The sequence below is a fragment of the Ursus maritimus genome, unplaced genomic scaffold, assembly GCF_017311325.1.
Source record: "Ursus maritimus isolate PB19 unplaced genomic scaffold, ASM1731132v1 scaffold_14, whole genome shotgun sequence".
Taxonomy (NCBI): Eukaryota; Metazoa; Chordata; class Mammalia; order Carnivora; family Ursidae; genus Ursus; species Ursus maritimus.
This window is the reverse complement of record NW_024423786.1, coordinates 2,241,452-2,261,484: the sequence shown is the minus strand read 5'-3', so window position 1 is coordinate 2,261,484 and position 20,033 is coordinate 2,241,452. Positions and strand designations below refer to the sequence as shown.

General features: G+C 47.9%; 1 protein-coding gene across 3 annotated transcripts in view; it reads right to left on the bottom strand.

The window, feature by feature from the left end:
- Window positions 1-20,033, bottom strand: part of EEFSEC (eukaryotic elongation factor, selenocysteine-tRNA specific) — a 249,804-nt gene that overhangs the window by 124,119 nt on the left and 105,652 nt on the right. For all 3 annotated transcript variants that reach the window (XM_040628368.1, XM_040628370.1, XM_040628371.1), the window contains 2 exons: window positions 12,679-12,775; window positions 10,154-10,318 (listed from right to left, as the gene is read on the bottom strand). In XM_040628368.1, the coding sequence (XP_040484302.1) occupies window positions 10,154-10,318; window positions 12,679-12,775 (262 nt within the window). The remainder of the gene's footprint in view (window positions 1-10,153; window positions 10,319-12,678; window positions 12,776-20,033) is intronic.

Genomic DNA, 20,033 nt, shown 5'->3' with positions numbered 1-20,033 from the left:
GAGTTTTATTTGTGGGCTCAGGCACTAGAATCCCAAAAAAGGGCTAGGAGGGCTGCAGGTCAACCTGGGCCCATGTGCGGCTCTACCTGCCCACAAGGTCCTGAGCATAAGGTTTGAAACATACACCAAGTGCAACCGGCTGAGTTGGCAGCTTTAGTGAGGGGGCCTGCCTCTGTGGTGGGCAGAGCTAAGCCGGGGTGGGGCTGCAGAGCCGCCGCAGTCTGTCACCCTTTCTGCAGAGGATGGCAGCCATTTCTCCCCTGCTCCAGCTGAGGCTGGAGAGAGCCGGGGTCAGCGGTGCAGAGGACTGTAGGGAGTGCGGAGGCTGCTCGGGATCAGCTGCAGCCCGCTGTCACGGCATCAGCCCCTCCACGCACCGGGAGCTAGCTGTGCCCTCCGCCTGCGCAACGGCCCTCAGGACGGCCAGCTCCCTGACGGATGGTCCCGTGGAGCCATGGAGAATGACAAGGCAGAATGAAGCCGCACCTCTAAAACTGTCCTCTATTTTATAGGGCATGGAACAGAGACACAAAGATGTAAAAATCATCTATAAGCTGGGGCGCCTGGGTGGCTCAGTCGGTGAAGCGTCTACCTTCAGCTCGGGTCATGATCTCAGGGTCCTGGCTCCAGGATCTTCTTCCCTGAGGGTCCCTGGCTCATCTCCACACCATCTTCATTTGATGTAAGCTGGACAGGGTTGTGGGGTTCAGTGGCCTCCTCATGCCTGCCCAGGGAGCTGGGAGCAGCACACATCTTAGACTCTGGCTGACAGAGTTTGACTCCAGAGTCCTCCACTGATCAGCTTATAAAAGATTTTTAAGATTTTATTATTTATTTATTTATTTGAGAGAGAGCGAGCGAGCAAGCATGGGGGGAGCGGGGAGGAAGAAGCAGGCTCCCTGCAGGGAGCCTGATGTGAGGCTCAAATCCAGGACCCTGGGATCATGACCTGAGCTGAAGACAGACGCTTAACCAACTGAGCCACCCAGGTGCCCCAGCTTATAGAAGATTTTTACATCTTTGTGTCTCTGTCGCATGCCGATAAAACAGGACAACAGCACCTCCCACAGAGCTGCTGGAAGCACAGAAAGAATACATAAAGAGGTCTTACACCCAAGCCTGGGACACAGTACCACTCAATGACAGCCAACAAACAATCCTACAGCTGCGACCTGCTCTAGGGCTCCTTCCCCATGCCAGACCAATAGCGTGCTATGTTTCAGAACTCATACTTCTAGAAGCCATCTGAGGCTAAACTAAGAGAAGCTGGACCCCAATGAGGCCAGACGCGGCAGCCTTCTTCATCTAGCCACCAGCATCTGAGCAATCAGGCCCCAGCGTGGGCGGCCAGTGTCAGCACCATCTCTGGAGGGGGACACATCAGCATGATGAAAACCATTCTCAGAAATAAAGGAAGACACACACACACAAGAACGAAAGGGAGTGGGAGCTGCAGTCTTCTCCAGGGGCTGATGCAGAATGGCACATGAGTCACTCGCAACTGAGGGGTACGCACCAGCTAGAGAGAGTCCCCAGGGAAAAGGCCTGTAGAGGCAGCATCTTGCAGCCTGCTAGAGCTTTAGGGTGCTGAGCACATGTCTCTGACAACAGCACCTACCCAGAGAAACCTTCCTGAGCTCCTGCCTGCTCTGAGATCAATCTCTGTCCTCGCCTGTCGCCTGTCCTTCCTTCTCGGGGCCTCATTAGGGAGACAACAGGATATTACAACTTGGCTGCAGATGGTGATTCTGATCCCCACGCCAGAAGGCAGGCGGGGCAGAGGCACAGGTCTCACAGAGCTGTGGTGCTCAGGGTTGGGGGGAGGGTATGCAGGGCATGCTGAGCTTAGGCCAGCCAACCCCTGAGTCACTGCGCTCTGTGGGCCAAGTAAAAAGGCACGGTAAATGGGGGAAAGACAAGACTCAGAGTGGCACGTGATAATAATAAAGACAGTGATCCCCATGCGCTGTTACAAGCACAGTATGGGAATGTCCTTGAATATTCCCGAGTAGCTCACGAAGAAACAGGCCCCAGGCAGTGATGTAACTGCCCCACAAGTGAGGGGGAGGGACTCCAGCGCGGCCCCTCTGTGACCAGGACGCAGGAACAAACACCAAGTGTGTGGATACCTCTCGGTTTTGCCTCCCCGACACTTATTTTCTAGCACCAGTACCTCAACTTCCTTGGGCGCCCATTCCTCCCAGGACCCCCCACCCCAGCTCCAGGGGTGGACGTGGAATCCAGCCCACCCAGTCAGATTGTTGCATTCATCCTGGCCACAGGGCTGAGCTGATGGTCCAGCCAGCTGAACAGATCCCATTCTAACTGCAGACAAGCCTGATTGAATAGCAAGGAAACGCTGTTTCTCTCCCAACACCAGGTGCTGAGGGAGGGCAGACCCAGGGCCCCGTCAGAGCTCTGCTTTGGGCTGTTTTCCTCTTTCCTCTGCCTCTATCCACTTGCCTCCCCCTCAAACTAGTCACAAGAGGGGTGCTTACCCCCTCAATTTCAAAGTTCACAGCCCTCCCTGCTTCAATGTCCAATAGCAGGAGAAACCCTCCAGGAAACCTCCCTTCACATCTCACTGGACAGATCTGCGTCACCAGTCACTGGCAGGGGAGGGGAAGCCTCTGGGTAGAATGGACTTGGGGACAAGGCCTGGAAGAGTGGCCCACATAGAAAAGGTCCGGAGGGAGGCGCCAGCCCCACCCAGCTTCTCAATAATGAACCAACCTGCCCCTTTCCTGTCCCACAAGGAGTGTTTGGGTTGTGTTTCCATCACTTGCCACCAGGGCCCTGCCTAATACACAAGCACTAGAGATCTGGTGTGGCTCTGGGATGAGAAACTGAGGCTGGAATGAGAGAAGTGAAGTCACACCCAGAAGGGCAAATACCTTGATTTCACTCATGTGCAGAATCTAAAAAATGAATGAACAAACAAGCAAGCAAACAGAAGTGGACTCATAAATACAGAGAACAAACTGGTCGTTTGGGTAGGGGCAGGTGGTGAAAACACAGAAAGCAACGGAGGCTTGAGAGGTGACAAAGGTGAGACTACAGTCTGCTCTCTGCCACACAGGGCACTTCAGATTTCATCCTGGAAATGAGGGCCCCACCAGTGGAGAAGCAGGACACAGCATGGCTTTGCAAAGCCCTTGCCGTCTGTCCATCCATCAGTGGGCGGGAGCAGGCACCTGAGCCAGGGAGGGCCACAGTCCCAGAGGGAGACAGGGGAGGCTGGAGGGCAAGGGCCGGACAGCAAGTGAAAGGGGATTGGATCATAGGCACCCCCTGATCAATGCCTGCCTCTGCCCTCCTTGCACAGGCTTTTCCAAAACGCTCGTTTCCTTCACTCCCCTTTCCCCTTTCCCTATCCCCCTCTGCTTCATCAGCTCCAAGCCCCTGGCACATGAGACATCCAGGTACAGAGAACGGACTCCCAGGAGTTTCCACCCCAAAGCCAATAGCCACGAAAACAGCAAATTCAGAGAAAGCTTTCCTTCCTTATAGATCTTCTGAAACAGGAAATGATTAAGGATGAAAACCAGGCTTTACATTTTTGATAAAAGACACAGAAGCAGAGGGAGCTCAGTCTTGAGAGCTGATCTGCACAGGTGGCTCAGGAATCCAGGTCTGTAGCCCTGGGCCCCTGATGTATAACCATTCCCTGCAAATGTGCTGGCACTGGACACAGGAATATCTCTGGCACTACTCACTGTGCAGCATCAAGATGCGAGCTTCAAAGAGAAGACAGCCAGAGCATAAGCTGCCCGCTGCCCAGCTCCAGGTTTCTCCTTCTGGACCCATGAGGTAGAGGAGCAGCCACTCCAAACCCAGACCTCTGCTCGTTCATTATCTATTTGGAATCAAAATCCTACTACAAAACAAGTAGCTTATTTGTTTTATTGGGTTTTCCCTACCGTTTTGTTCATTAAACAGTTTCTGGGGCCTCCTCTGAGCCTAGCCCTAGGATGGGTGCAAAGGGCACAGAGATGGAGAAGACCCAGCCTGCCCTCCAGGAGATGAGTGTGGTGGGAGACGCAGGCAGAGACAGACAGACACCGCGCCAGGCAGTGCCTAAGCGCTGACTCAGGGCACTCATGGCAGGGAGCGGCTGACTACCCAAAGGAGGGCACAAAGGGGTTCAAGAGGAAAGGGGTCATGTGCTCCAGGGTAGGGGCACCGCCCACCAAGGCTTCTAGGTGAGAAACAAAGCTAAGGGGAGAAGGGCTGCTAGGAATGGGGGAAGGGCGGGGCAGGCAGAGGTATAGCTGTGGGCTTGTTGGGGCAAGAAAATGCATTTTTTCAGATGTCACAGCCTTCTCTCACCTTGTGATCAGCGCCCAAGGGGGAGGCAAAGGCAAGAGTAACAACGCCTAGTGGTATTTAAGACTTTTTTTTTTCCTTTCTGGGGATTTTTATACAGAAAAAAATAGATCTGCATATGGACCTGATTTGGAGGAATATGCTATCAATTCTGAACTTTTCTCTAACAGTTCTACCAACTCAATAGGCATCTATATATACCTATTAATGTTTGTCACCATCATTAGAAACGAACATGGATTCACAGTGGACAGTGCGGGCTGAGAAGCATATTGCCATTTCAAGAACGCATTTAGCAGCCCTGAAAGGAACAGTTCCCTTATAAGCTGGGAGGTGCCCTGCCACTTACTACTTCTGTACCCCACAAGAGAAATTCCACAGGAAAGGGATACTGAATGGCAATGATAGAGTAGACAAGAGTTATCAGCTAAAACCGTGTGCCTCCACGGCGCTGGGAACCTTCCATCCGCCATCCCTACTGGTCAGCACACCACAGTGTCCCTCTTCTGGAGGCCTTGGACCAAGGCGAGACTTCGGTTTGGTATGAATTAGTGAGATACAGAGAAACCGAGAATTTGCTTCTAAACTCTCAGACCTCTATCTCTCTTTCTCCATGGTCTGTGGCTCTGACAGTTTCTGATGTGACAACCCCAACAGTCAATTGCTATTGGAAACATCACTAGCCTGAAATCCTAAGATCAGATGTGACTGGAGGGATTTCTTGGGCTGAGGATCGGGAGAACCAAAAGCCTGAGAAGGAGGCTGGCGAATTTCAGGATGTCTGGTGTTTACGCCATTCTGGGATCTAAATGGGATTTGGTTTTTCTCCTCCACTCCCGTTCCTCCAACATTTCCTCTATCGGCTAATGGGCCCCAGCTGGGAACGGACACAGGCAGCAGAGACAGGGGCCAGGGTCTGACTGGCTCCGGCGGGCCAGCCCTGGCTAGGAGGGGAATGTGACTGTTTATTTGGAATGGCTGTGCCCTGCCTCTGAGGGAGTTCAAGCGGTCAGATGTGTCCAAGTTGATTAGTGAAATCTGACAGGGATGTCACCAGGTTTGGGAGGAGGGCCATCTAGTCTAAAGCCCCCACCCTGCAATGTCCCCAGTGCCGATAGGCACCGGCCACCAATTATGGTTAGTGGAAAGCGGGGGCAAGAGGAGGTCAGGGGCTCTGGACCTCAGGAGCTTCTGAAATGTGTTTTTATAGGCTCCATGGCCCAGGAGAGGCCTCAGTGGAGTACCCAGCTCACCTACAAAGCTGCTCTGGAGGTTGGAGGGTCCTGCCCCAGAGAGGAAATGCAACCGGCCCTGGCGTCTCTTTGGGGGCTCCGGGGGCAGTGGATATAGTAGACACAGCCTGGTCTTTGGAGTCAGAGGAATGACTTCAAATGCTGGCTCTGCAATCTGGTTGCTTAACAGACCTGGCCTAGGTTTTCTCTCCTGTTGGGTGGGAGTTACAGGAAAGAAAGGAAGGGACAGAGCTGGCCATCAGTACACAGCAGTCCTGACTCCACCGTTAACCTGTACTGCCAATGTGCGCGCAGCTCACATCACCCTCACGGCACCCCTGCCGTCCCTTGAGACAAAGTCAAAGCTCAGAGGAGTGAAGAGGCCTGCCCACAACTGCAAAGGACTTGAAGCGAATTCTGACTTCAGTCCTTTCCATCCAAAATCTGCATTCATTTCCTAGGGCTGCCCTAACCGATTACCAAACTTGGTAGCATTAAACAACAGAAATTTATTCTCTTGCAGTTCCGCTGGCCAGAAGTCCAAAATCAATGTGTCAGCATGGTTGGTCCCCTCCGGAGTCTCTTAGAAAGAATTCCTTCCCTACCTCTCTCCTAGCATCTGGTGGCTTCAGGCAGCCACTGGCATTCCTTGGCTTTGGGCCACATATGCCCTTCCCTCTGTGAATCTGTGTCACTGAATAAAGAGCCCACCCTAACCGGGATGACCTCATTTTGAGATCCTTACCTTAATTACATCTACAAAGACTCTTATTCCAAAAAACGACATTTCTGAGCATTTAGGTGGAGATGGCTTTTGTGGGCCATAATTCTACCCACTACAGTCCACCCTCTAGTCCCCAAAACTTCATTTACATCCATTCCATGTGCAAAATACTTTCACCCCATCCCAACATCCCCAATTTCTCACCCCTTTATAGCATACTCTAAGTTCAAAATCTCATTTAAGCATCATCAACTCAAAAATATCATCTAACCCATCTAATCAGGCATGGATAGGACCCATCCTGGGGCCAAATGCCTCTCCATCTGTGGATGTGTGAAACTAAAAGACAAGTTTTTTGCTTTAAAATATAGGCACGGGGGGCATCTGGGTGGCTCAGTCAGTTAAGCATCTGCCTTTGGCTCAGGTCATGATCCCAGGGTCCTGGGATAGAGCCCCACGCGGGGCTCCCTGCTCAGCTGGGAGCCTGCTTCTCCCTCTCCTTCTGCCTCTCCCTCCTGCTTGTGCTCTCTCTCTCTCTAATAAATAAATAAAATCTTAAAAAAAAAATAAAATATAGGCACGGGGAAAAAATGAAGGGAACACAGAGGTCACTGGACCCAAGCAAATTTAAAATCCAACAGAGCAACTTCCATTAGCTTTCCTGGACTGAAAATGACCCTCTGTGGCTTGGTCTTCCACTTTCTGGGCCCACAGGCTGTACTGGCCCCTACCTCTCTGGCCTCTGCCTTTGTGTCCACAGCTCTGCCCCTGGAGTCATTCTTCCCTTTTCTTGAAAGGTAACACGAGTTAGCTGAGAAATTCTCAGTCTATTTCCTACAATTAGAATACTGGAAGTTCAACTGCCTTTATTTTTTTTATTTATTATTTTTTTAACATTTCGTCAGGTCTGTCCTTTTCAGTCCAGGCTGGCAGTGTTTTTGCTGATACAACATTCTCAAAAAACTCGTGGGTCTCTCACGTATCTCAAGGGGATCTCCACCATTAAACAAGAGGGTTCTCCACAGATACTTTCTGGAGAAGCCTGTCTCTAGTCCTGGCTTCTGCTGAGACGTTGGATTGGATCCACGAGTCACATCCCTGATCTCCAGAGCAAAGGCTGTCCAGCCTCACCACTGTTGGCTTTCCTCCACAGCATGCTTTCTCAAAGTGACTGTCCTGCTTTTAGCATCACTTAGAAGCTGGAAAGGCTGAGAATCTCCCAAATCATTAAGTGCAGGTACCTTTTTTGCTAACAGTTCTACCTTCAATTCACTCCTTTCCTCTCCTTTGCTATAAGCAGCAAAGGAGAAGGCAGGCTGCACTTTCTACACTTTGACTGGAAAATTCCTCAGTCACATATTCAAGCTCACTACTTACAAGTTATGCTTTCCCTGACTAGCAAATCAGAGAATAACACAGCACTAGAGAGGTAAAAGGTAGGCTGGGGGAAATGGGTGAACGAAAGCAAGAGAAGAATTAAATTTATATTTGCCAAGCACCTTCCATGTGCCCAAGCACTATAGATCAGTAATGGGACTCTGATAGGCAAGTTCCATCTTTATAAGGATGAAAGGAGTGGCCAAAGACCTCAGAACATGTCCTCTCTCAAACATCCCTGTCTGCTTAATGTGGCTGACTCTTTCTGCCTCAGCCCTCCCCCATCCCATACTTTCGTCAAGCACCTTTTCCTCCTCCAGGTACTACACTTCAAAGTCTACGTCCCACAGTGATCTCTTCTGACATCACCTTGCCGCTCCCAGCTGCTCTCCCAGGCTGCAAACTTGTCTTTTCCCAAGGCAGAAGGGATCCCGGATGAGGGTGGCCCCTCGGGGTCTGCCTCAGGGATCACCCAGAAGGCAAAGAAATTTACCATTTGATTCATTCACTGTTCCAGCTAAGAATTAACACGCAGCACTATAATAATCTTAACTTTGTTAAATATAAGTTTGGTTTATTTTCATAATTTTGTGCTTTATTTTTTTAAGATTTACACTTCTAGTCCCTGGCACAGCACGGATTTGATTTAAGTGGTGTTTATCCAGGACTAATGGTCTTCAGAGGAGGATCTACAACAGCCAGTAGAGGAGGGGGTTATGACCCTAGGACTCGGGTCCTAAGTCAGGGGCGGCCCTGGGACTCGGAAGGGCAGGGCCTCGTCCTTCAACTCCTGCTGCCACCCCAGGGAGCCCTGGAACCTGGCCAGTCCCATGCCTATAGGGAAGCTTTTCTTGTGGTGGTCCTCCCTGGTCAAGAGACTCTTCCCTAATAACTCCAGCCGCGCAGAAGGAACCAAGAGCTCCTTAACCTGGGGAACCCCTGGTCATTCCTCTCATCCCTGAAATGCCTTTCTTACATCCTCCCAGGCTATTCTAGACCAGGAATGGCCAACACAAGGTTGCCCCTTGCCCTGCCCTTGTTCAGGGCAGCCACTGTCATCGTGGTTCTCCCCCACAGTGCAATGCTGTATTTTATGTGTCAGCTAGGCTGAGCCACTGTACTGACATGTTTGGTCGAGCACTATTCTGGATATTTCTGTGAGAGTATTTTTTGGATAAGAGGAACATGAAGAGGAGTAGACTGAGTAAAGCAGATTACCTTCCATAATGTGGGTGGACCCTGTCCAATCAGTTAAAGGCCTGAACAGGAAGACTGACCTCCTTCAAAGAAGAAGAAATTCTGCCAGCCAATAACCTTTAGACCTGAACTGCAGCTCTTCCCCAGGTCTCCATCTTGCTGGCCTATTCTGTGGATTTTGGACCTGCTGGGCCTGATAATCATGTGAGCCAACTCCTTAAAATACACCCCTTTCTCTCCGTGTATATATATATATATATATACACATGTGTTCTTGGTTCTGTTTTTGAGGAGGACCCTAATACATCTAGTGAGCCAGGCAACCTTAGAATCTGTCTCAACACAGCCCTCCAGAGAGAACTCCCAGTTAGCAGGCAAACTGAGCTCCCTGACCTAGGGCTGTGAGTGCATACCCAGAAGCTGGTGTTGCCCTGGCTTAGTGCACGGGGCCAGGGGCACACCTCCATGTCCCCGCACTCCAGGTTCCTTTGAGAACTAGATAACCATCCTGGACACCAGATATCTTCATAGGATCTGCCTGGTTCTAACTAGCCCTTGTTCCCCACCGTTTATTCCCCCTGAAGAGAAAGCTGGTCAAGGAGGCTCTAAGTGTTTCTTCTCCAGTAAACTAAAACCATAAGAAAAGCCCACTGAAGATGGGAACTATCAAGGCCACTGAACAGCTTTCAGATCATAGCCAGGCCAGTAGTTACCAGAGGTGGGGGCAACAGGGAAACACGCAGCTGCCCACAGGTCTTCCAAGGGATAAGATGGTATCTACTAGTGGTCCCTATGAGTATAAACTTATCTGGATATCCTCCAAATTGCATGACTCTGGGCGACACAAGATTGTAATTGTGTTTAATTTGAAATTCTTGTGGTGAGGCAAGAAGTACCCAGAAAGAAGTCTGTGTGTACTTGCCACCCTGAAGTATGGAGCTTGAAGGAAGGGAGGGTGTACACCTGCACCCTCACTTGTTGACCATGTGATCCTGAGCCCACCACACCTTCTAGAGCTTCGGTTTCTTCATCTACAAAGAACACCTAGTCGGGAGGCTCATCAAAGCATATCATAGGCCTCCAATACATGGGTATTGTTATGAGAACTAGGGAGAGTGGTGGTTCTAGAATCCAGGCACGGTGGGAGAGCAGAGGAAGCAGAGGGAGCAGAGCCGAGCCAGAGGGCCAGCCCTGGGGAGCTGGCCCAGCAGGCTCAGCCACGGGAGAGGAAAAGGGGCCATCCCTCTCCCTCGCCACTAGAGAGACAAACAAAAAGGAAGGACAAGGTAAGACTGACCTTGAGGGCAGGAATCTCCACACTGTCGCCAAGGCTGATGGAGCCTGAGAGGATGGTTCCTGTCATCACAGTGCCTTGGCCTTTGATGGAGAAACAGTGGTCCACAGACATGAGGAGAGGTCCCGAGGGGTCTCTTGTCGGGATGGAAATCTGGGATGTCAGGAGCTAGAAAAGAGACGCCACATGCTGGTGTCACATGCCGCTGGGGAGGGGAGCTGAACAGGGCAGGGTGGAGCAGGGTAGAGGGTGCGGCCAGTCCCTGGGCAAGCTGGCCCGGCTCAGAGGCGGATGGCTCCCTGACAGCACTCCAGACTTCCGCCATGCCCTCGGCTCCTCTCGGTACAAAGGAAAAGGGCACCTGGAGAAGCCTCCTGTCTCCTCTCATTGGGATAACCAGCAGCCTCCCAAAAGGCTGGCCCCGGGGCCCTCCTCCACACCGCAGCAGAGACAGTCTGCTGCAGGACAGCCTGGGGCACATCGATTAGACCTCACAAGCCTTCCCAGCTTTCTGAGCCTACAGGATTTAAGATGTGTCATCGTCTAGCCCATAGGTACCATGGCGGCCTCCTCCCCCACCACGTGCCCTCTCACAGCAGGCACTAGCCACTGGCATGCCCTGTAAGCTCACCAGCCAGCTTCACTTCCCCTTTTCCGGGGAGACACCGCCTCTGGGAAGGCTTTTTGCCCCTTCTGTACAGCTGAGCTCCCTGCCCCCCTCACCCGTTAACACACTATTGTGAGCATTTGTTTATTTGTCTCTCTCCTAGGGCTGTGAGTCCTTCCAAGTATCTCCAGCAGCTGGCACGGTGCCTGAGAGAAGGACAAGTGACCAAAGAACTCGGGTGAGGAGGGCTGTTGCCGTGTATGGCAGGGCGGGAGGGGGTAAGGCCACTGTTCCAAGCTCAGGCAGAGACGGGACCACCTAACGTCTGCCAAGGGCCAGTGTTGCCCCCTCAGTCTGCAGTGCTGCTTCTTCTCTGTTGACACTTCCCACATGCTTCAACCTCCGCCAGCCCATTTTCCTCATGCTATCTATGTGCTTGGAGATGTTAGAGCTAATTCCCAATAAACAAACGAAAATAAAGACTGCATTATTCCTTTTATTTTGCTGCTTTCGGATTTTGTTAGGAAAAGACACTGTCAAAAAGTATTTGGTAGTGAATGTTCCAAACTCTCAGCCTTGTGATAACAATTCTTCTGGAAAAAAGACTATATTAAAGATTCAAAACAGGGATTTATGCAGAGGCTTCTTAAGGAATACACAAACATCTCTCATAGCAGCATTTGTGAATTTTGCTTTAATAAAAACAACTGTCCAAGGCTCCCAGACCAATGCTCTCTGAAGCAGATGAAATAGTAACAAAAGCCTCAGCCAGAAAAGGTTTGCTTTGCTATGCCAGTTAGAGCAGCACCATATAGTCACAGGAATGGTGGCAGTGCACATAAACACATCTGTTCTCGGCTCTGTGGGTTCAGGTGCAGGGGGACCCCAAAAACACCCCAACAACTGATCGGGGACATACTTGCTGTGAGACCTTGGGCAAATTACTTAACTTCTCTGAACCTCAGACTCTTCCCTGGTAAAACAGGGATAAATCATGTAAGCCCTCCAGTGCCACTGTGAAAGTTCACGATCATTATGAAAGGTATGGAAAGGAGAGTACAGCTCCTGGAACGTGATAAGCACTGTTGCTGTCACAGTAAACTCTGATATGGCACTGTTCTGAGCACAGGACACATATTAACCTCATCTAACCTGCATGCCAACTCCACAGCTAGTGCTCTTTTCCCTACTTTACAACTGAGGGAACAGAGGCAAGAGAGAGCGGGTCACATGCCTAAGGCCACACAGAGAGCAGGTGGCGGGCCCAGTGTCCAGTCCCAGAATCACCACTCCACCCTACCAAGTGAGGGCCACTGTGGTCTCCATTGTCACTGCCACCCTCACAGCAGCATCACCACCACCGCACCACCCCCACCCTGCCCTCTGGCTGCCCTGGGCACCCTGTGGTGGTTGGGCTGCCTCCCTCCATCTACTACCACTGAGCATGGAGGAAGAGCCCGTGCCTCAGAAGCGCTATTATTTAGTGGAGACCACAAGGCCCTGAGCTGCACTACCCTGCTACTGGGCCCATCTCCATCAGCCAGTGGGACACACTGGGGGACTGGCACAGTCTGAAGGCCTGGAATGGAAGACATGGCCCAGAGCCCCAGGATGCAGAGGCTGCTCTGTCTGAGTAGGGGTGTTCGACAAGAGAAAGGAAAAAGAATGACTTATAGGGTGTGGACAGCTCGGCAGGACCTTGGGCTAGATGGTGAGGCCTCTGCTTCTGTTTTGGTTTAACTCTTGGAGGAACACTAAGGTATGTATGTGCCTGGGGGAGGGGGTGGTAGTAGTTAAAGGAACAGCTCAGAGTCTTCTTGCTGGGGTGCCTCCCCCTTCTCTCCCTCTCAGACTGAGCAGGATACAAGGGGCCTGAGTGGGGCTGGGGCCAGAGGCCAGCCTGGATTTAAGCTGACAGTACCTCAATGAGCTCTGAGATGCCCTGTGGAGCTTCTGTTTCAGGGGCCTCTGGCCCCCCAGGCTTGGCTGCCACGGGTATAATCGGTGCACCTCGGAACCTGAAATGGAAAAACAAGCCCCGCCAAGTTACAGAGATCATCAGCATGGATGAGCAGAAGAGGAACGGAGGCCCCACAGGGAAACCCTTAGGTTGCTCCTAGGTTTTAACCTCCACTCTCACAATCAACTCTGAGGAGGCAGCAGTGAACCCTAGCCTCCAGGACTCTGAATAAAGACCCCCTTGAAGAAATACATCCCAGCCTCCTGCAGAGACTCAGGAAATACTGATTTATCAAAAAGTCCCTGAAGGGGTACCTAGGTGGCTCAGTTGTTAAACGTCTGCCTTCAGCTCAGGTCATGATCCCAGGGTCCTGGGATCAGACTCCCTGCTCAGTGGGGAGGCTGCTTCTCCATCTCCCTCTGTCTGCTGCTCCCCCTGCTTGTGCTCTCTTTCTCTCTCTGTGTGTCAAATAAATAAATAAAATCTTAAAAAAAAAAAAGTCCCTGAAGAGGCACCTGGAAACATACTTCCACCATCCCAGTGTCTAACAGAGGGTATTCCTGTCTGGACCCTCCTGAAGAGCTCCTTCTTCTTTAAGAAGAGATTCTTCTTCCTCTTCTTCTTCAAGATTGACTTATTTTTAGAGAGAGCACAAGCAGGGGGAGGGACAGAGGGAGAGAAAATCCTCAAGTAGACTCCCCACTGATCACGGAGCCAGATGCAGGGCTTGATCCCAGGACCCTGAGAGCATGACCTGAGCTGAAATCAAGAGTCAGTCGCTTAGCCGACTGAGCCACCCAAGAGCCCCAAGAAGAAATTTTACTATGAGTATACATTTATCTTTTCCAATGATAAAAAAAAAAAAAAAATGGAAAAGAGGGGCGCCTGGGTGGCACAGCGGTTAAGTGTCTGCCTTCAGCTCAGGGCGTGATCCCAGTGTTGTGGGATCGAGCCCCATACCAGGCTCCTCCGCTATGAGCCTGCTTCTTCCTCTCCCACTCCCCCTGCTTGTGTTCCCTCTCTCGCTGGCTGTCTCTATCTCTGTCAAATAAATAAATAAAATCTTTAAAAAAAAAATGGAAAAGAAAAAAGATACAACCCATAATCTTATAATATATCACAAAGAATTTTCTGGTGAATGATAGCAACAACAGTAATATAATGCAAATAAACTACAAGGATGTGAAATTTTATGTATGTTATAACCAAAATAAAAAAAGATCTCTTGGCAATGCATGGAAAAACCAAGGTTAGAAGAAAGGGCACTACAATAGTAGGACTATGGGTTCTATATTAATCCTCTAGGTGCCAGCAATGGCTGAGCCAAGCATATCACCTGGACACCTTCTGTGAAAGCCCTCAGCACCACTATGGAACTATCACCATTTTAAAGATGAGAAATTGAGGCTTAGAGAGGCGAATTAATTTGCTACAAGTCATTTACTATAAATCTCAGAGCCAAACTCTAACCTAGCCCATTTGACTCTAGAACCAAGGGTCACAGCTTCCATGTTATAATCCTACTGCCCAGGCCACCTCTTTCATTTATACAGCTGCATAATAGTGTGACCCAGAATTTACATGCTTTCCCCCACTAATGTTACTCATTTAGAACATTCTGAATTTTTCACTATTATAAATAACACTGGTAAACATGTTGGTGGACAAGACTGGCTTTTTCCCCCCTTGCTTTGGGATTAATTCATGGGGTATAAGTCTAAGACTCAGCATACATTGAAAAATCAGCAAAATGGTGGAATAAGGATAATCAGAAAGCCTTTCCTCCGTAAAACCAATAAGAACACTTCAAAAGATCATCAGAAGCAACTTTTTCAGAACTCTAGAAATTAACCAAAGGTTTGCAGCAATCTGTGGAATATTTATTCAAGAAAAAAATGGTTGAATCTTGGTAAGAATAAAAGAGCTTTGTGGCATTTTAACTGCCTTATTCCCATCTACTCCTCCCCAACTCCGCAGTAGCCCTAATAACCAGCATCTGCAATCAGAATGGAAGCCAGCAGCCTGACAGCCACTGAGGGGGCAGAATGGGTCTGGGTTCCATCAAAGCTCCTTTCCTAGAGAACTGTCATTATTTTTCCTTTCCTTCCTCACTGGAAGATTCCGCAAAGCTATCTTTATTTTTCCTCAAGGGCATTTGTTGAAAACAATCAGAGGCAATTGTTTAATATCACAGCTGCCTAAGGGAGGATAATAGTTTGGGTAAACTGGCTGACCAAACAACTTAGAAGGAAGAGCTGGGAGCTTCTGTGGGAGCTTTGGAAACCTTCCATGGGAGGTTTGGAGATTTCCTGGGAATCTAGAAGGCTATTTGCAGGCAAAAGCACTGGGCATGGTCAGGAAAGACAGGAGAAGGCCCTAAGTTCTTACCTCTGGCTGACCTTGAGATTCTATGCAAACAGGAAGTGACGGCCAAGGCTGAGTTGTCAATTGCCTGCCTGAGCACTGAAAGCATGCCCCAACATGCACATAAAGATCCTCAGCAAAGATTGGAAGACGTACTGATTCTAGGCGTTTAAGGAGAGCTCTAATCATCAGCTGGCCACTAAGCTAACTGAGCAGAGGCTTCAGTGATCACACATGACTTTCAGAATTACTTCACAAAAGTCACTAACCAAATTAACAACAAACTATGAAAGTGTGGGTGAAGAAGAGAATCTGATGTCCAGAACTGCCACATTATATTATTCTGTACGTGCATTTTTCTTTTCTTTTCTTTTTTTTTTTTAAAGATTTTATTTATTTATTTGACAGAGATAGAGACAGCCAGCGAGAGAGGGAACACAAGCAGGGGGAGTGGGAGAGGAAGAAGCAGGCTCATAGCAGAGGAGCCTGATGTGGGGCTCGATCCCGTAACGCCGGGATCACGCCCTGAGCCGAAGGCAGGCGCTTAACCGCTGTGCCACCCAGGCGCCCCCTGTACGTGCATTTTTCAACAAAGAATCACAATACAACAAAGAAACAAAAGTACGGTCCATCCACAAGAAAAAAAGGAGTTAATAATAATTGTTCCTGAGAAATCCCTACTAGACAAAATTCTTAAATCAGCTATTTTAAATTTGTTCAAGAAATAAACCATGTCTAAAGAGCTAAAGGAAAGAATGAAGATAATGTGTCACCAAATAGGAAATATCAAAAAAGAGTTAGAAATTATATATATATAAAAAAACAAAACAGAAATTTGGGAGTTGAAAAATACAATAACTAAAATGAAAAATTTGCTAGAGGAGCTTAACAGCAGATTTGAGCAGGCAGAAGAATCAACAAACTTGAAAATAGATCAATCGGGATTATGCAACCTGAGGAAAACAAAGAAAAAAGAGAGAAGAGAAATGAACACAGCCTCAAAGATATGTGAGACATCATCAAGTATATCAACAGGTGCATACTGAGAAGTCCAGAAACAAAGGCGATATGGGGCAGCAAAATCTGAAGTTTTTGAAGGACATTTAAAAAGCTTAGCAAATTCCAAGCAGGCAAAACTCAGAGATGTGACCTACACACATCATAATCAAACTGTCAGTGGCCAAAGACAAGGAGAAAGCAGCAAGAGCGAAGTGGCTCATTCAGCACAAGGCATCTTCAATAAGAGTAACAGCTGATCTCTTCAGAAACCATGGCAGCCAATCCCAAATACGTGAAAAAAAAAAAGGCAAAAAAAAACCTATTGTATAGCAGACACTTGATAAATATTTATTAAATAAATGAATAACTGAACAAGTAAAAAAAAAGTCAAAAAAAAAAAAAAAAAGGAAGAAACCATGGCAGCTAGAAGGTAATGGGATGACATATTCGAAGTGCTGAAAGTTAAAAAAAAAAAAAAAAAAAAAAAAAGTCAACCAAGACTTCTGTTTCCAGCAAAAAAAAATGCTTCAAAAATGAAGGAGAACCACAGAATTAACATATGGCCCAGGAATTTCCTAAGTATAAACCCAAAAGAGTGGAAAATAGTTACTCAAACAAATACATGTACATGTATGTTCATAACAGCACTATTCACAAAAACCGAAAGGTGGAAACAGCTCAAATGTCCATCAATGGTAAGTGAAAAAAGCCAGATGCAAGAGATCACATATTCTGTGATTTATATGAAATATCCAGGATAGGCAAATCCACAAAGATAGAAAACAGACTGGTGGTTCCCAGGGCTGAGAGAATAGGAAACAGCTGCTAAATGGGTACAGGGTTTTTGAAATCAGATAGTGGTGATGTTTGCATACTTCCGTACACATTAAAAGGGTGAATTTTATGGTATGTGAATTATATCTCAATCAAAAAGAAAAAACATATATTGAAAGGTTTGCTACCTTTTTCACTACCACAATGATTATCTGTGATGTCTAGTTCACTAAACATACATCAAAAGCTCCTTATTTTTTATACATACCTCATTTTAATTTGTATTTCCTTAATAAGCCATACAATGTCAAACATCTTCCATCTATTTATTTACTGAGTATACTTTCAGGGAACATTTCTACACCACTTCCAGTTCTGGTCTTTGCTTCCTCCAGCAGGTGCACCCTTACCTTCCTAAGACTCGAAAAATTGCTCCAAAGTGCCTCTCTGTATGCAGTCCAACGTCCAACACAGTGGGAGTGAGGGAAAGGGACGGGGTCAAGTACCAGTGGTACCAGCACCTGTGCTTCAGGTTTTGCACTCTTCATCTCACCAAACCCATGAGGTGGCTGTTATTACTGTCATTTGCTACAGGTCACACAGCCAATGAGTGGTGGGGCTGTGATTAAAAGCCAACTCTGGGTTTACCATCCACCTGAGAATATCAAGAGAATTAGAGGCAGGATTGTGTGCCTCTTCTCAAATCCATGAGAATTTGGAAAGTGGCTGATCTTCAAAGATCAGGCAACATAACATGTAAGTCCTATAAACAGATTAACAAAACTCTTGCCTTTTAGTAATTTTAGTTCTCAAACCAACAAAAGAAAGATGATGATAGCTATAATGACATTACTCAATATTCTCATAGTTTGCTCTCACTTTCAAATAAAGACATAAACTTATTGGATCCTTAAAACAACCCTTGGAGGTAGGAAGAACAATTGTTAACATTCCCATAACATTAGTTCAGCACTATGCGAATGGCACTTGGCTGAATGCTCCCATCACCCCATTTAATTCTCATGGTAATGATGTGAGGGATAAACCTGGCATTTTAGAGATGGGGAAACTGAGGCACAGAGAGGTTAAATGGCTGCTAAAGGGTCACAAGTGAAGTAAATGGCAGAATCAGGTAGCTCAGAGCTCCATCCTTCCCACTATGCTGGACATCCCGAGGATGACCTCCACAAAAGCCAAAAGGCTCCCTCCCCTGGTAATGACTACTGTGTCAGATGTCACCACTGCTCCTTTGAAACGTAAGAACAGAAGATGGAGCCCAGTGCCCCCACCCACAGGGACAGGAATGGGTTGCTTCTGCTCCATCCCTTCCTGCCTCTATTTCAGTGTTACCTTCACACAGGTCACTGGTCCCATACCCTCTTCACAAGGTTTGTCAAATCAGCGTACCACCTAAGTAAGCTATTATTTCTCAAGGTTTTTCCTTTAAAACAACTTATGTTCTTACTTATAACCACTTATTGAAAAACGTAATTCTATATTATTATCTAAATGGAAGACGAGTATCATTCGCCACAAAAAGGCATAGGAGAGGCCCTCCCACCACCAGCCACTACAAGGACAGCCACTGGCCGATGGTCTCTACTCCCTTTGCTCCGTAAAACCTGTGCCTAAAAGCCTGGTGTAGCTAAATGCCCATGCCCAGGAGATGCCTTGAGGCTCACAACCACGCTTGAGAGTCCGGTACACCCCACACGTTTGCCTTTACCAATTGACTTTCTTTTTTTTTTTTTTTTTAAAGATTTTATTTATTTACTCGACAGAGATAGAGACAGCCAGCGAGAGAGGGAACACAAGCAGGGGGAGTGGGAGAGGAAGAAGCAGGCTCATAGCGGAAGAGCCTGACGTGGGGCTCAATCCTATAACACCGGGATCACGCCCTGAGCCGAAGGCAGATGCTCAACTGCTGTGCCACCCAGGCGCCCCACATATTGACTTTCTTAAGCTGAACAGGAGGCACAATCATTACAGCATGAACTTGGTAATGCCAGTTGTGTTACTTTAATTCAATTTAGTATCATACAAGAGTGTGATAATAGCTATTTCTATGAAAACTAAGTTAAATTATCTAGAAAGATTCAATACAGATAAATCTCTTTAAAATCTGGTGATAAATTAGGTGTAATAAGAAAATCATAAGACTTCGGGGGTGGGGCACCTGGGTGGCTCAGCTGGTTAAGCCTCCAACTTTTGGTTCCTGCTCAGGTCATGATCTCAGGGTCGTGAGAAGGAAGCCCTGTGTCGGGCTCCATGCTCAGCAGGAAGTCTGTTTGAGATTCTCTCCCTCTCCCCCTCTCCCTGCTCTTTCTCTCTCTCCAAATAAATAAATAAACCTTAAAAAAATAAAGACTTCAGGAGAGGTTTATCAAACACAGAAAAGTTCTCCACTCACATTGCTGAGTAAATCGTGATTCCTATTAAGGAGACCAAAATTGTAGACAGTGCATTTGGGTATGGTTTATACGTAAAAGAACTCAGAGCACCAGTCAGTGGGCTCACGGCAGAACATTTCCCAGCAAGTGACAGATGTAATAAGGTCTTGAGCTCCCGCGGCAAGTACCTTGGCTAAGGGAAGCCGTCTGACGCTCAGACACAACAGCAGCAAAGCCATTTGCTGAGGCTTCTCCAGGAAACTTCACTGGAGGACACCTCTAACACACTGGTGGAACTATTCTAACTTGTAAGACGCTATCAAGAGAGGCAATCACACACACACAGACACATGCACACACGCAGCCGTGCACGCACACACACACACAAGCACGCTGCACCTGGAGAGAAAAAAAGCCAAAATGACAAATGCAGCTGCCTAAGGTCCTGCAGCTGGGACCCGCAAATTACAACTTTTTAATACCGGCAAAGCAACAAACCCCAGAGCTTTTAAAAACATAAATTCTGACCAAGAACATCCAGAATAGATCTTGCTTTACTGAATTCAGACCAAAACAACTAATGATTACATACGAATCAGGAGTGCTAATTTGTGTAAAATTGAAATTACAGGTGATGCAGAAATCACACATGCCCAAACAAAACAGCAAGAAGAAGAGGAGATAAGTCTGAATTCAGAATGCAAAACTGCTCACATAGCCAAGATGCCCCAGATGAGCCTAGATCAACTGCTAACAGTGTAGTGCTAATGAGGAAGGGGAGGCACGATG